Here is an 18302-nt window from a genome sequence, read left to right as displayed (position 1 = left end):
ATCCTCTTAAAATCATAATCAATCATTCAAATCATATGCATTCATGACCTGCACATGCAGAAAAGGGTTATTTTATAAGCTCTAACAGTCATGTATGAGTGAATGAAAAGGAACCTATAACTTGTCAAGGAAGTAAGAGACAGAAGATAGATACATCACTGAGCCATCCTAAAAATGGAAACATGAAAGAGGAAGAGAGTGCGGAGAACCACGGGGCATAAAAGACAGAGTTGAGAGAAGTAGGCTGCTGCATGTCAATCAAAAAGCTGAGAAACAAGGAGCGGAGGAGTCTGAAAGCTGTGATGCAGGGAGGTGTTGCAAGAGGAGAGAAAAGGGAGACAAGAATGAAAAGCTTTGTGAAACTTTGTCGCAGAAACAGCCACGACACACGCACGCATACGGGCACAAAAGCTCAACCAGTACAGAGCTATTAATGTTATATGGCACCCATAACAACCATAAATTAATCTCAGTTCCTCTCACAGTTGAAACTGTTGTTTTGGGTGCTGGACAGATTGCTGGAAACTCAGCCAGGGAGAGGAAGTGTTTATAGAGTGAGAGGGGGGCTCAAGAAGACCATTTGGTGTGCCAAATGACATTAGTGTCTTTGAAATAAATGTCCCTCATCTCTTCATATCCTTAAAAAACAACCACTGCAAATGTCAATCTTTCTGTCTCTCTCTCTATATTTTTTCTATATTATTTGTAAAACATCTAGCTACGTTTAGATGATTTCTACAGTACAGTAAATCTGATCACTTCAGCTATGTATGGAATAATAATCTGGGTGTCAATCGTGTGTTGTATTTTCACAGCTTCAGCAAACACCAAGTCTGAGTAACGATAAGGTTTCAAAGCCTTCCTGAGATGCGCTCCTTGTGTTTGGTCTCAGTGGTAGTCAGCCTGGTGGTGAAGAGTTATAATTACTCCCAGCTTGTGCTCATGTGGGTGGTGGGAATCAAACAGCAAATACTGATCAGTGTGAGTGGGTTTCCTGTAAACTTCAATTTTCAAGCTACCCCCTACCCCCTCCAACAGACACACCAACTTAATATGACACAGCGCAAGAAATACAGGCTTTGTCTCTTAAAAAAATAGGGGACAGGAGCATAAAATATGTTATACTCCTGTCAGCCCAGCGAAGAATCACACCTTTAAAGATCTGATGACGTGTTATCGGCACGCGTACTGTAACAGATGAGCTCGCTAAGAGGCGAATATCTGGTAGCGTCATAAAATAGACAGGTCACAGAATTCTGCACAAGACTACAGCTGAGACCTAAACCTGACCTTGACCTGTAGCTTCAAGAGCTGCTCCAGTCAAACCGTCAAATTTAAAATGAAAATCTGGACCTGATCCAAGACCTGAAGCTTTAAAAAAAAAATAAAAATTTATTACTACCATTAACTTGTGCGACAACACATGTACTGTATTTTCTTACCATCTGGGCAGTGCTTATTTACATGCAGCCCTTGGTACAGTATGAAGGGACCCAGACCACTGTCACAGTTATAGGTGTTGGTTGTAGACTCAGAGAAAACTGTCACCGGTGTCTTGGCATTATTAGGCCTCACATTCGGATTTTCTCCTTTATGTTTTTGTTCAGCCTCACTGTTCTCGTCACCCTTTATCCAGCAAGAAGCGAGCATCAAGAAAAATTAATGCCACTGTGGTCAACCTGTGCCTTAAACCTGCATTCTGGACCACCAGGTGGCGATAGCTGTGGTTTCAAAAAGACTTCTGGTTCTATAGAAGGCTATAGGTTTCTGTCTTAACCTCTGTAAACACTTTCCGGATGAGTTAATGGGCTCAGTCAGTCTTTTTAGGTAATACTGAATAAAAACAAAAGTTTATTTTGTAAATACTGACCATACTGTGTTTTAAAATGGAGGATTTCCTGTGGTGTGCTCGCTAGCTAGTGAATTGTGATTGACAGGTCATAATCCAATGAATGAAACCACTTTGACAGTCAGACTTTTTTTGTCACACCTGGTTTTTTGAAACCAAGATGGCTTCAAAGGGTTCAAAACAAAACTTCAGAAACTAATGGGTGATTCATGGTAGGTACGTCCACCTTTGATATCGACAGACATACATATAAAAGTCCATCCCAATCAAATTACACTAAAGAGTATAGCCTCCAGTTGTTTAAAAAAATTAAATGATCAATTTTGACATTTAATTCATCATCGAGCAGCTGGCCGGGGGCTCTCGTTGTGCATGTTCTTCCCCATGTCTGTGTGGGTTCTCTCCAGGGACTATGACTTCTGCCCACAATCTAAAAACATGTTGGTAAATCCAAATTGGACCTAAGTGTGAAGTGGATCTTGAATGGTTGTGTATTTCTATGCACTACCCCTGCAGAACGGTGACCAGTCCTGTGTGCACCCCACCCATCAACCTGCGACAGGTGGGATGGGCTCCAGCCAGACCACCGCCCTGAATTAGACAAGTGGAAGCAAATCGATGCTTAATGTAATTTTTTTATGTAATTTTTTTTTTCATGGTGATGCACCAATGAAAGCACCAAACAGGCGTGCCACTCCCTATCACGTTTTCTGAGAAAACAATTCTCACCGCTATCGTCTTTAATTACACTCTCTTTCTAGCAGAGATATCCCATTACTTCTGTATATGTTAGTCCTAAATAATCTTAAGACATAGTTCAAAAGTGGTGAAAGAGCTGACATGCTGAAATTTTATTGTATTTCTTTCACTCTAATGCTTATGTGGTATAAAAATTCAGACTCCCAAGCTCCCTCTGGTTAAAAGGAGATGAAACTACAGTTAGTATAGGCATTCTCATAAAGCGTGCTTCAGATTTGATGCCTTATTTCCGTTTGTGTTGAGAATTTTTGAGAGAAGAGAGAAGACTTGGTCTGCTACATCCACAGCACTTTAGGAGAACGCTGTGTTCCTGGCCCACTTCCCGTGCAGCTTGACAAGTCCAAAGCGTGGACAGGTGGTGTGGGGATGGTGCTGGAATGGTATTATGAGATGATGCCTGGTGGCCATGTGGCATCGCCCGCTCTTCGTATGGAGCAAGAGGAGTCTGCGTGCCCACAGTGACCACAGCTATGAGTCACTGGCTTTGCCACTTCCTGCCAAAGTCGATCAATACGAGCGAGGTTTTGGGTCAGGGCATTTGATGACAAGCTTCGTGGCTGGGGACAACCTTTCGGTGTAACATGAGGCTCCCAGGAAGTGGCCGAAAGATGATCAGCCCATTCACGTTATTTGTAAGTAAATGAGTGAGACAGCAAAACTCACAACAGCAATAAAACTGGCATCTTCTAGATATAGAATGTAGAAAAAACGTCTTCTAGCCAAAAATCTGTGGGTGATGAAAATGTATCTGCCACGTCGTTTCAAGTTGGTATGTTTTAGAACAAGGAATCACTTTGTTAATAAAATAGCAGAGTAACAGCAACTTTCCATGGGATGAAAACAGAAATTCAAACCAACAATAATAAGGGAAACTAACTGAACACAGATTAATTAGAAAGGCGATGACATTTATTTGACAATATGTCAAATGCATGGAGCTCTCGTTTTAGGCAGTTCTAAATTTAAATCTGTAAACAAACAAGTTAAAAATACAAGCTCTCAACACAGCCAAGTAAAACCTTCTATGAAAGCAAAAAAGGGGTTGGTTGTAATCCCGTGGATTAATGGATTTGACAAGGGTATGTGGCTAGTGTAAGTAACAGAGGCCAGATTATATGTTACTAAGGTTGTGGCAGGGTGATCTGCAGGGGCTCAACCTCCTCACCAAACATCCAGTATTTTTAACCAAATTTACATGACAGGTGATGGGGTGATATCATACCTTTTTGGAAGCATGTGTTCAGAGTATGCACAGTGTTTTGATTAAAAGATTTTGTGCTGATGGTGTCAAATAGAAAAGCAAATAGATTAACTGTGGCAGTAAAACTTAATGACAAAAGCCGAGCGGATTTTCAGCACCAAAATCAAAAAGAGTGAAATATCGACAGATGGGTTGGCTGAAACCTTTTTCACATGCAAACCAAGAGCAACTGTGGCCAGTACAACTTTGCTCTTAAAATCATTCATTTTGTTCATTCAAACAACCAGAGAGGATGCAAGATTTAGCCCTGGGTAAATCTGGCTCAGATTAAAGAGGTCTGTCAACTCTTCCTCAAAATGAAGCACTGGATAATCATATTAAGCATCATATGGGCTTCCAATATTCATAGTGACATCATGCTAAGCTAGTGGAATGTGCCAACAGCTTGTGGCCAAAGCATTACACACACACACACACACACACATACGCACAAAAACCCCACATGCTCACAACAATACACTATAGTTGTGTCGTGTTGCGGCGAAAGTGTGCACACAGAGAAAAAGCCACTTTGTAACAATGTCAACAGTGGCTGCAAGTGAGGGATATGTCTTCAAGGAAGGGAGACTGACTCACCGTGGCAAGCTCATCAAATTTTCCAAACAGTTCATTTAATAGTTTAACCAGTTCCTGGGCTGTACACTGAGAGGCCAGGCTGGTGAAGCCAACAATATCTGCAAACAGGATGCTGTAAAAGACAAAGGAAAGAACAATCTGAGTCAATGTAGGAAATTAATCACAGCAAACTGCATCAATGAAACAAGAATAATAGCCTGGTCAGATTAGCTGCAAGAAATGTGCTTAAAATGACTTTTTAAAATCAGTTTGAGTATTGCTTTGGAATGATGCAAGCAACATTTAAATTAATTAAGTCTAGATAGATATACAGAGATAGATAGATACATAGATAGATAAATAGAGAGAGAGAGCCTGCCCCATTCTCTAACTGACTGGCAGCGCAGTCAAGCAGAGCCACTCAAAATAGAAGCAAGAGCATTCTCACGAGGATCACAGAGGAGACATTCTAGGATATAATGCAGCCATCAAGAGTACTGGTATTCCCTTTTGACAGGCTGCATATAGGACTGAATGTGCCTGAACTGACATGTCTGGCATTTGTTTTACCCAAAATAAGCCATCTAAGTTTCACTTGCTCTTCTGGCATTGTCAGTGAATTGGAATAACCTTCCTGAGGTCAGCTGATTCAGTAGCTCATTTTAAATGTATGCTGAAAACACATTTTGGTGTTTTTGTGTGGATTTTATTCAAAATGTGAATCAGATTTAAACAGTTTTCTAAAGAAATCAAATACAAATTATTATATCAATATTATGTTATTAGGGTGATGCCTTTCTGTGTGCAGTTTGTTTGTTCTCCCTGTGCCTGACTTTTTTTCTTTTTCGTGATTCTGTCGAGTGTGAATTGGATCTTTAATGGCTGTCTGTCTCCCTGTGTTGTCCACCTATCCAAGGCATTTCCTGCCTCTCACCCCATGACTGGCCAGACCACATAATAGAGTGTCATAGAGGTCACCTAGTGAGTTATAGTGCCAGTGGATTAGAGGCCCAGAGGTTTTTTTGATGCTATTTAAATTTTATTTCACAAAAACACTCCATTCTAAACTCATTTTTATTGTTTGCCAATTTATTAAAAAAACTTGCTTGGTGGGGGTGAAATTTCTTTTTTGCATTTGAATTAATGCATGCCAGATACAGTCTGAAAACCAGTGAGCCCGGGCGAGACTAATAATGTCAGTCGTTGCTTTTTCTGCCCTTTGCGTGGTTTGCGACCTAACCACAACTATAATTCCACCTGTGTTTTAATCATCGAGTAGTCTAATCCTGATTTTTGGCATCACAACTGGACCCAGAAAAGAGAGACAGCTTACTTTACTTAGCTGGCCCAGTCTTTATCTAATCCTGGACAATAATAACACTGAACAGGTAAAATGTGAGAGGAATCATGAAAGATAGCACTTATTTCCATAGTGTAAGGTAGTTAGCATAGACCTACTTGTTTTGACTTTGTAAGTGAGATACAAGCTTAGTAGCCTGATGGTTTAGATGGATGGTTCAGGTTAAAACCAGCCCTGCTGCCCCTTTGGTTAAAAAAGAAAAAACGCAAAATATTCTGTATTAACACTATAGTAGTTCAAATGGTAGGTCCATCCTGTGTGTATAGGCAAAACGTCCCCTGTCAGAGAACTGACATAGAATTATTTCAGATTATATTTTTGTTTTCCAAAAGTGTGAAGAGTTTAACATCCTGTTGTGCACATTAATACTTTAATACAGCTTGAGCAGATACCCCAAAGAACTCTGTGATGAAAAGTGTTCGCAATGAGTTCTATGTGGCAGTGAAGAGTGTGAACTCGATCAGTCACCAAATACTAACTGTCCCGAACAACCAGCATGTCTGCATCTCATACTGATGGCAGACTGTTGCTTTCATGTAGGCTTGAGTTTTCACAAAGTGACAGAGTGCTGGATCTCTGAGAGAAGAGAGCTGCTAAATGTCATCTTGCTGTCTCACAGATGTCACCATAATGAGGGGCAGCGGACTCAGTTTGTGTTACTGTTTTAATTGGCAACCATCTGGGGCTGACAAATACTTGCAATGTTAAATACCATGTTAGTGTAAACACTTCAACTTGAATGGACTAAAACTCTAAAGAGAACTAAACTGAGCAAAGTGCAGGTTAGAGTATCAGTTACATTTATTCTAGATTTGTAATCACATTAGAATAAATATCTACTGGTTACAGTAGATGCTAATGCTAAAATATAATGATTGTTGTGATCCACGAATTTTCAGCTTTTCTGTTTTACAAAAAGGAAGAACAAAATATTAGAAGACATTATGATTATTTTTTCTTGTCATTTACTAACATGGCTGAACATAAATAAGTTGAATGCTATGCTTGATTCATTTCCCAGTCAAGTGTGTTGGCACAAATTTGGATATAAAACATGTTTTTATTATGATATTTGCCTAATAAAGGCAAATGACTAGCTGATTGTTGTGTTCGTGAATTTCCAAATACATACATAGCCAATAGGTAATTTGCAGAAAGCCCTCTAGTGGACAAACTATGCAGTGAAGGGTGTTTCTCCCATCTCTTCACTACTTTTAAAATGTTCATGCATCAACTATGATTATATATATATATATATATATATATATATATATATATATATATATATATATATATATATATATATATATATATATATATATATATATATATATATATATATATATACAGAATTCTTCTATGCTGAACTGTTCAGATGTGATAAAAAAAAAAACTAACATGACATGATGTATAACATAACTATGCATTCACCTCTTCACTACTTTTAAAATGTTCATGCATCAACTATGATTATATATATATATATATATATATATATATATATATATATATATATATATATATATATATATATATATATATATATATATATATATATACATATATATACAGAATTCTTCTATGCTGAACTGTTCAGATGTGATAAAAAAAAAACTAACATGACATGATGTATAACATAACTATGCATTCACCTCTAGCAAGAGCGCACCCACTGAAACCACTGAATATTTCCTGCTGTGTGCCACATATGAGAAAGGACGGAGTCAAGGGTAGCTCAAAGATAAAGGGATTAGTGAAGTTATAGGCCAAATTTTGATGAATGGAAAGGTGTTTCCAGCAGAGGAATTTTTGCAGTGAATTACAGAACAGCTGAAGAAAAAGGTGGAGAAGAACCAAATTGATTTAGAGTGATCAGCCTACACAACACATGCCCACTTATTTAATTCCTCAACTTAACACAGCTAATTTTGTTTGATACTTGAGCTCAGTTCCAAGCCAAAACTGTTGTAATTTTTCATGCAAGTAGTTTTGAATAACACTTAAAAGTTAAGTTGTTTGCAAGAATTTTCACCTTTATTCCTTTCATTTTTGCCGCCTTCAGAGGAGTGAAATGTAGAAAAGCTGAGTGAAAATCAACACTTTACTCAAGGATTCGAATTCTCACTTGATTCAGTGACCTGCTTTTTAAACCTTTAAGTCACTATTGTTTCAATTTAAACGACACCACAAAAACAAGTGGAACAGAACAGTTGAGTGACAGAGAGGCTGCAAAACACGCTATTATTATCATGATCATCACTCACTTACGAGCATCTTTACACATGCACTAATGAGTATTAGAAGCGGAGGCTGAGTACACAAAAATGCTAATTATTTTTAAACTGTCTGCCTGGAGCACACGTCTCCTTGCTTTCAGTACCCTTTTATTTAGATGGTCCTTGTTATGGTAATTAATATTCAAAACACACACATATGTTTCCTGAAAAAATATAAGGACATATGAAGAATCTATCACTGTGGCCCCTATGAGTGTCTGTGCATGAATCAGCCATGCATCCCATTGATTGCATAGTCCTAATGACTCATAACCTCATGTGATCCTTGGCTACAGTCACTTATTTAATTATTTTTACCTTCTTTCAACCAGAAACACACACACACACACACACACACACACACACACACACACACACACACACACACACACACACACACACACACACACACACACCATTATCTTAACACTCACATGCACTGATCCACAGAGCATGAATCCTGTGTTCTGTTCAAAGTCCAGGTCATTTAGGACACAGTGCACTTACTTGTAAAAACAAGACAGAAAAGTGCTTAAATCAGAATGCTAGACCTTTTTATAGGCAACAAACAATACAGATATAAAACCATACAACATTACTGATATAAAGATATTTGCTAATATCTAATATATTGCTAACGTGTACTGCGGTTAAAGATATGATGGTGCAGTTAGAATAAGCTAAATGTTGTTTGCACGAGGAACTACATACTCAGTTCAGAAAAATGTGAGGAACGTGTTCCACTTAGCACATCATAAAGGCACGTAAATCTAATTATGTATTAACTAGGATAATTACACTGACGTTTGTAACCCTTGTACATCTGTATGGACAAGCAACCTAAATCAAAAGAAAAATCTAAATATATGTGGTAAATGGGCTGGTATTATTGAGTAAGCAAAACAAACCACATTCATTCACACACACAAAGATGCATTAACACAGTCCTTTATTTTGTGCACTTTTTAAGTATCACTTTTTTTTTTTATCTATGTAGCTGCAGCATTTTTTTTATTCACTATCTTGCCTAAGGGTACTTCTGCATGCAGATTGGAGGAGCTGGGGATCAATTTATTGAATTCTAATCAGAAGACATCCTGATTTAGATCTCTTTTTTTTGTAATATATCTACAATACATGACATACATTTAGTCTCAGTGTACGAAATGTATGAATTTGTACTGAAAGACGCTACAGTCACAACATACATATGTTCTGTAATTATTGGACCACTACATGTTGCCAAATATTTGTTAAGTTTTGACATTTTGAACGCATTCAGTTTTAAATTAGCTAGCTACTCCTGGGTTGCAAACTGTCTGATTTTAAATGTCCATCAACAGCTATAACTCTCTTTTGCCAAAACCTACAGAACCACATCACATTGACTCAGTGCAAAGTGCTAAAATTAACCTAAATAAGCAAGTTACAACAAATTACTCCTGTGGTAACCAGTGTTGGTCAAGTTACTTGAAAAAAGTAATCAGTAACTAATTACTGATTACTTCCCCAAAAAAGTAATCCCGTTACCTTACTGATTACTTATTTTCAAAAGTAATTAATTACTTAGTTACTTAGTTACTTTTTAAAAACACAATTTACAACCTGAAGAGGTGATAAAGTGATAGATCTTTCAGCCCAATTCTACTTTTTCCGCATAATCCATCATACAAAATGTAATCGAATCACCAATGGTGATGAGACGGCTTACAGGGAGGAGGTCAGCGCCCTGACCCACTGGTGTCAAGACAACCATCTCACCCTCAACGTCGCAAAGACAAACGAGTTGATAGTGGACTTCCGGAGGTGCAGAGAAGTACACACCCCCATCACCATCAACGGCGCTGCTGTGGAGAGAGTGAGCAGCTTCCGGTTTCTTGGTGTACATCTGGCTGAGGATCTTACGTGGTCAGAACACACAAACAAAACAGTTTCTCAGGAGACTGAAAAGATTCGGCATGAGCCCCCGCATCCTCAGGACCTTCTATCACTGTGCCATTGAGAGCATCCTCACTGGATGCATCACCACCTGGTATGGCAACAGCACCGCCTACAACTGCAAAGCTCTCCAGTGAGTAGTGCGGTGCTCTGAACGGATAATTGGAGGTGAGCTTCCCTCCCTCCAAGACATCTACAGGAAGCGGTGCCTGAGGAAAGCGGGGAGGATCATCAAGGACTCCAGTCACCCCAGCCATAAACTGTTCAGACTACTTCCATCAGGAAGGAGGTTCTGCAGCATCCGGTCCCGTACCAGCAGACTGAGAGACAGCTTCTTCCACCAGGCCATCAGACTGCTGAACACGTCATAGACACCTCAGCTTCACTACTGGAACTTTAACATTATGCACTCCATACTGTACAGTAATGCCACTGTTTTGCACATGTCTCAACTCTGTATATTTTTATATATTTTATTTATTGTTTACTCTATTTAATTTGTGTATACACACACACACACACACACACGTAGAAAAATATTTAGTATACACATCCAGAAATCCATCCATCCATCCATCTTCATCCGCTTATCCGAGGTCGGGTCGCGGGGGTAGCAGCCTAAGCAAAGAGGTCCAGACCTCCCTCTCCCCAGCCACCTCCTCCAGCTTGTCCGGGGGAATACCAAGGCGTTCCCAGGCCAGCCGAGAGATATAATCTCTCCAGCGTGTCCTGGGTCTGCCCCGGGGCCTCCTCCCGGTGGGACATGCCTGGAACACCTCGCCCAGGAGGCGCCCAGGGGGCATCCTTGCCAGATGCCCGAACCACCTCAGCTGGCTCCTTTCGATGTGGAGCAGCAGCTGCTCTACTCTAAGCCCCTCCCGGATGGCCGAACTTCTCACCCTATCTCTAAGGGAGAGGCCAGCCACCCTTCGGAGGAAGCTCATTTCCGCCGCTTGTATCCGCGATCTCGTTCTTTCGGTCACTACCCACAGCTCGTGGCCATAGGTGAGGGTAGGGACGTAGATCGACCGGTAAATTGAGAGCTTCGCTTTTACACTCAGCTCCCTCTTCACCACGACGGACCGGTGCAGCGTCCGCATTACTGCAGCCGCAGCCCCAATCCGTCTGTCGATCTCCAGCTCCCTTCTCCCATCACTCGCGAACAAGACCCCGAGATACTTGAACTCCTCCACTTGGGGCAGGAACTCATCCCCGACCCGGAGTGGGCACTCCACCCTTTTCCGGCTGAGAACCATGGCCTCAGATTTGGAGGTGCTGATGCATCCAGAAATGCATACACTATTATATATTGTACATATATTTATTAGTTTCAGATGTAGCCATTCTTGTATTTTGCTGGTTTACATTATTGTATTTTGCACAACTCTGTTGCTTGTGAAGCTCGCACACAAGAATTTCACTCACATGTACTGTACCAATGTACCTGCACATGTGATGTGACAATAAAAGTGCTTTGATTTGATTTGATTGATTCGAATGGAAAAGTCTCTTTTTTTTAACTTGTTTTATCAGTTTTAATCTTTTAACTTTATGCATCAAGCAAAAATTTAATTATATGCAACATTCTCTGACTTGAATAAATTAGTTTAACATTTAAACCTATTTTCTGCACATTCCAGCACATAAAATAAAATATTTTTTGTGTTTACACTCAGTCTTTAAAATAGATGCAAGTAAAACACAGCAGAAAATAAATAAAGTTAAAGACTCAGCGGTCCTTTTGCTCTATTTTCACCTGTAAAGCAGGACTGAGGTAGGCGGAGGTTTACCCTGGTGCAGGTGTGCTGCGGTCAGTTGAAGAATCCGCGAGTTTCTCTGTGAATTTCCCATTACGTCGTTGCGCACTCGGTGCTTGTTTAGGGATTTTTTTCGCTGTAAAAAGAAGTTTTCTTCCCACGCACAACGGACATTAATGTTTTTGTCACTTTTTATGGAATCAAACTCAAAGTAAGGTCAGTACTTCCACGCTTTAAACGCTGCACGCTCATACTCTCTCCCACAATCGATATGTGATCCATTGTTGATCTCCACACAGCTGTTGTCACCAGAGATGGGCAGTAACGCGTTACTTGTAACGCGTTACTGTAATCTGATTACTTTTTTCAAGTAACGAGTAAAGTAAGGGATTACTATTGCAAAATCGGTAATTAGATTACCGTTACTTTCCCGTAGGAACGCTGCATTACTGCGTTACTAAAACCGTGATTTTTTTTGCGAGAATGTCTCATGACAGTGACGTAAGCAAGTGCGACGTTGGTGACAGCAGCTGTGTGCAGATCAACAATGGATAATATATCGAGTGCGGGAGAGAGTATGAGCGTGCAGCGTTTAAAGCGTGGAAGTACTGACCTTACTTTGAGTTTGATTCCATAAAAAGTGACAAAAACATTAGCGTCCATCGTGCGTGGGAAGAAAACTTCTTTTTACAGCGAAAAAAACCCCTAAACTTCCGAGCAAGCACCGAGTAGCTACGACGTGATGGGAAACTCACAGAGACACTCGCGCGGATTCTTCAACTGACCGCAGCACACCTACACCAGGGTAACCCTCCGCCTACCCTGCTCCTGCTTTACAGGTGAAAATAGAGCAAAAGGACCGCTGAGTCTTTGACTTTATTTATTTTCTGCTGTGTTTTACTTGCATCTGTTTGAAAGAGTGAGTGAAAACACAAAAAATATTTTATTTTATGTGCTGGAATGTGCAGAAAATAGGTTTAAATGTTAAACTAATTTATTCAAGTCAGAGAATGGTGCATATAATTAAATGTTTTGCTTGATGCATAAAGTTAAAAGATTAAAACTGATAAAACAAGTTAAAAAAAGAGACTTTTCCATTTGATTACATTTTGTATGATGGATTATGTAGAAAAAGTAGAATTGGGCTGAAAGATCTATCGCTTTATCACCTCTTCAGGTTGTAAATCGTGTTTTTAAAAAGTAACTAAGTAACTAAGTAACTAAGTAATTAATTACTTTTGAAAATAAGTAATCAGTAAAGTAACGGGATTACTTTTTGGGGGGAGTAATCAGTAATTAGTTACTGATTACTTTTTTCAAGTAACTTGACCAACACTGGTTGTCACTAACGGCGCACTCGCTTACGTCACTGTCGTGAGACATTCATGCAAAAAATCACGGTTTTAGTAACGCAGTAACGCAGCGTTCCTACGGGAAAGTAACGGTAATCTAATTACCGTTTTTGCAATAGTAATCCCTTACTTTACTCGTTACTTGAAAAAAGTAATCAGATTACAGTAACGCATTACAAGTAATGCGTTACTGCCCATCTCTGGTGGTAACTGCAACTTTTATATGTAAGATTGTGTAATCCAATCCTTCTCACATACTCTTTCATCATTTTCTCTCCAATGGCACATATTTGAAGAAAGTTATTGCCCTAATGATGCTAATCTCTTATTTCTCCCTGTGGGAGTCATTACTGCTTTATGGCATGACGTGATATCAATTTAATCACAAAGTGGAAGCCACTAGCCAAGTGAAAACTCAAGGTTTAATTTTGGATGGGTCCATCTGGAGATACAGCATGTGGGCAGTGGATGTGCTGATGCTGGACCAATAAAGGGGTGAACCCAGAGGAGTGGGAAATATGCTTACAACAAATTTTGCAATAATAAACTGTAGTTTCTTCAGTGTGAGTGAGCACCTTCAAACTTCACATCATCAAAAACTTCTAATTGGTGACCTTAAAAGTCATCTTACAGCAAAGCCATTTATTGCAACACAATGTTCCCTGGATTCTTCTCACGTGCTGTTTTTCTAAGAATCATTAGTTATAATGTCAGATGAAACTGGATACAGTAAGTTTACTGGTGAACATTTGTCTTAATAAGGATTTTGTATAAACAGTATCTGTGTGTGTGTGTGTGTGTGTGTGTGTGTGTGTGTGTGTGTGTGTGTGTGTGTGTGTGTGTGTGTGTGTGTGTGTGTGTGTGTGTGTTTGGGGTGAGGAAATCTGGAAGCTTAAAAGTGCCAAAATAAAATAAATAAGTAAACTGTTAAATCATGACTTAAATGAATTAAGAATTACAATTGAATGATATATAAATTGATATATAAATTATTATGTACATAATTAATTGATTCAATGTATCATTAATTAATTTGATTATCAATTAATTTCATTTTAAACATATTTAAACATTTCAGTATTTAATTAATTATTCCATAGTTCCTGCAGTGCAGTGCATCATGTATTTATTGTATCTGTCAACCTCAAAGCCAGGGTGTGGGGCAAATCCGGCCAAAGCTAGAACCGTTACTTTGGTCCGTAGTTGATTCTTTCAGTTGGTCCTTCTTAGTTCCAAATACGGAGTTTGGAGTTGCATACTTGCTTGGTAAGTACACTTAGGGTTAGATGGGATGGTTGGATGGAAAAGCACAGCTTACAGTGAGACAGCAGTGCACTTGATAACAACAGTTCGTTTTAACTCTGTCCTTTACTGTCTTTTTACCCTTACGATTAATATTTACAATAAAAATAGCACAACAGTCTTAATTACCTTTGTTGTTTTAAAATACATTTGATCATAAATGCTCATAAAAGGCCCATTTATGTGATTTTTTTTAAACAATGGGCTGATTTGGGAAAGGTTGGTAAAAGCTGTATACTAGTTCCTTAAATATTGATGATAATTCAACAGACTATTCGGCAAATCTCTCAATGTATACATAACTCTTACTTCTCAGTGACAAATAATGAATGAAAAATGAATGCAGATATAATTATCTTCTTTTTTCTCTTGTAGATGGACACAGAAACAGTATTTCATATTTTACTTACAGTTTGGGGTGTTTTCCTCCACCATTGTGATTTTTAGGTTTATAAGCATTCTGGGATACCTGTCTGTCTTAAATCCACACCACCACCAACTGACTGTGATACTGCATGTATCATTTATCTGCGAACGATTTGTCTTGACTTGCAGGATAGCTAATCAGATGTTAAGGTCTGTTGATCAGGAACCATTAAATAATAATTAATTCAATAGTAAAATAAATAAATATGTTCTAAATTATGATGAATTTATGTTTTCATTAATTAAGTTATATATCTAATTAACTGTGTGTTAATAAATTACCTGTTTATAACTTTGATTCGTGACACATTTGATAAACTATCCAAAGATGTATTTGTTGGTTTCATTTTGGCACTTTTGATCCTCCATACAGGAAGGATAAAGGAAATGTCAACTCTATGGAAATGTTATATATGGAAAAACAAAGAGTGGTAGAAATATTTAATTAAGTGCTAAATCCTAATAAATCTGATGGCTCTTTGATCCAGAGGTAGGCAGTATTAATTTCTGATCATAATTTATCACTAAATAAAAATAAAAAGGGTAATTTATTAAAATGACTTGACAAATCACTGACCTTGAAAAAAAAAGTGAATTACTGTAAGTTTATGTAAGTTAATTTTCTGTTTGTGTATACTGTACTCACTGTAAATGTATACCTGTATGGTTCTATAATACAATTTGTATTGTGTTAAATAACACTTAAATATATTCTTTTTTAGTAGCTGATAACTACAATATCCAAACATTCATCCGTCCGTCCATCCGTTTTTCTAACAGCTTATCAATTCAGGGTCACAGGTTGGCTGAAGACTATTACTACAATATCCCTCTGGCTTAGTTTTAATAAGATACTAGCCACAGTCTCAAAACATAATAAATAAAACTGCATAAACTGTGCTGCACACAGTTTAGTTTCTAATTACAGCCCTCCAAATCACATAAATCATGCCTGCATCCAGTCCAGATCACTCTCAAAGGGTGGAGCTATCTGAAGAAGTTCAAGGCACAAAAGCAATCAGCAGAGCTCCACTGAGATCTGTCCATATTTAACCAGCACACACACACAAAAGCACACACACACACACACACACACACACACACACACACACACACACACACACACACACACACACACACACACACACAAAAGCAAACACACAAAAGCAAACACACACACACTGGCAAAGTGTTATGCAACAAGAATTTGGTCTCCATTGCATTTAATCCCCTGTAGCAACTTAATCCTAAGGCTAAGCAAACTCTCCTCCTCAAGCCTCCCTGCTGCTCTGAGAACACAGAGGAAAGGAGGAAGTGAAAAAGATAAGAAACGGTAACAAGGAAATGCTAGAGCATGAAATGGGAAAGGTAGCAAAACAGTTACCGAGGCATACCAAAATGGGTAATGAAAATGAGAATGCAGAACATCAAGTTTTTGTTTTTTCCCCCCCACAGAATGAAGCAGTGAAAATCATACTCTCAAACACACATATTTAGTCATTTCTAATCAAAGGTTAAAGGTCAGACATAACTAACTACAAAGTGAGGAAGAAAAGGGAAGAAGTTATATATAATAAATAATATCCAAGCACCGCGCTTAACAAAATAATCAGATTATTTAAAAGAAAATTTACGTAAATAAAATGTAAATTAATTTCATACTTCAAAGGGAATTATTACATTTAGAAGGAGTTATAGTTACTTTATAGATTTCTGCATTAAAATATAATTAGTTACTTCAGATTAAGTTATCCAGCATATGAAGCTGTGAAAGGAAGCAACAGGCTGGAACACTAAAATGCTCCTTAGTGATGTGAACACATCAGCCATATGTAAAAATGCAGTAATATAATAAATATCACAAACAGAACTGTTTGAATGAGTGCTTGGAACTTTTTAGTAGAAAGTGCAACATAATCTTTTTCCAGGCCATCAGTGTTACCTGGACAATTTACAGTTTTTTCTGATTGCTTAAGCACATTTTTTGTAACTATTGGCTAATTTTGCAAAACTCTTCACACAAATAAGAAAACCTGTCACCCAATCATCAAAACATTGTAGTTCTCTTGCAAAAGCAAACACAGCTAGACTAACTCTTCACACCTTCGTAAAAGTGGTGTTTCCGTATCAAACAGTACACACAAGCCATCATCTACTAAGCACACAACTAACCGATTCTCATTTCAAGATGTCCTTATGGTGCTTGCTACAGTGTAGCGGCTCGAGTTAGGCTGGACCCGTTGGCCAGCTACCCTCAGGGTCACTCCACGGTTGATTACATGGTCCACTATTGTAGCTCTGATGTCATCAGTAATTCTATTTCTTACTCTTCCTACCCTTCCTCTCCCCCCTCCTCATTTTCCTCTCCCCCCTCCTCATTTTCCTCTCCCCCCTCCTCATTTTCCTCTCCCCCCTCCTCATCTTCCTCTCCCCCCTCCTCGTCTTCCTCTTGCTCCTCCTTGTCCTTGTCGTCCTCTTCATCCTACTTCTTCACCTCCACGTCCTCTTCCTCGGCCTCCTCTTCTTCTCACTCTTTCTGCTCCCTCCATTGTACTCCGCACACACAGCTTACCTGTATTATAGTGCTTAGGCAGATTGCAAAGTGAACGAATTATCTAAAAAAGTTTTCACATGTGAAAGTGTGCCAGACAGTTGGCAAATTAGTGTTAATGATAGCCATACATGTGTATACTTTTGCTAGGAGTGTGTTGGAAATTTGGTAATTGAGTGTTGTGCAGTGAATTGTGCCTACAGTTTTGCAAAGTGTGTGTTACAAAATTGCAAACTGAGTGCAAAGCAGTTTTTGTGCTTTTAGTTTTGCAAACTCAGTGAGTGGTTTTGCTATAAGTCTGAATAGTTTTAGAGATTGTGCTACAGGAATCACAGTTAGGGTTTAAGCATTCAGAAAAAACTGTAAAAAATACAAGTAAGGCTTCAGTGTAAACATAAACACCACCCCAACATTCTATAGTTGTTCCTCTGGACATTATTTAGTTTTTCTTAGCACTGAATCTCTTATGAGTATACTAATCTCTAAATGACTTTTTTAAAATGGAAAGGCTTTATTTAATTCACAAATGTCTCTAGGAAAAGTTCACAGCAGTGTTGCCTTGATGATAGGGTCCTACCTGACATTGTCATGACGCTGGATATAGATTTTGTGAAAGATCCTTTCTGGGGGCTTCAGGAAATCCTCCTTCATCTCCATAGCTACATTCCTGGGCAACAGACTCATTAGCAGGCGCTCCTGAGAATATGAGTGTGTGTGTGTGTGTGTGTGTGTGTGTGTGTGTGTGTGTGTGTGTGTGTGTGTGTGTGTGTGTACATTTGTGTGTGAGAAACAGAGCAAGAGAGGGGAAAAAAGATAAAGTAAGTCACTTATACAGTCGAAAGCGGCAAAGTTATCATAGGGCAAAGTGTTGGCGGTGATAAGAAATGCGCTAGACAAAAAGGCATGAAATCTAACA

At 38.7% G+C, this 18302-nt stretch overlaps 1 protein-coding gene across 1 annotated transcript in view; it reads right to left on the bottom strand.

The window, feature by feature from the left end:
• LOC101470179 (adenylate cyclase type 1) overlaps window positions 1–18302 on the bottom strand; it is a 43937-nt gene that overhangs the window by 20694 nt on the left and 4941 nt on the right. Inside the window, exons 3-4 of the mRNA XM_014412227.3 lie at window positions 17964–18082; window positions 4446–4557 (exon numbers count right to left, since the gene is read on the bottom strand). Of these exons, the coding sequence (XP_014267713.1) occupies window positions 4446–4557; window positions 17964–18082 (231 nt within the window). The remainder of the gene's footprint in view (window positions 1–4445; window positions 4558–17963; window positions 18083–18302) is intronic.

The sequence above is a fragment of the Maylandia zebra genome, linkage group LG18 (assembly GCF_041146795.1).
Source record: "Maylandia zebra isolate NMK-2024a linkage group LG18, Mzebra_GT3a, whole genome shotgun sequence".
In the NCBI taxonomy this organism is placed as follows: domain Eukaryota; kingdom Metazoa; phylum Chordata; class Actinopteri; order Cichliformes; family Cichlidae; genus Maylandia; species Maylandia zebra.
This window is presented reverse-complemented; position numbering and strand designations above follow the sequence as displayed.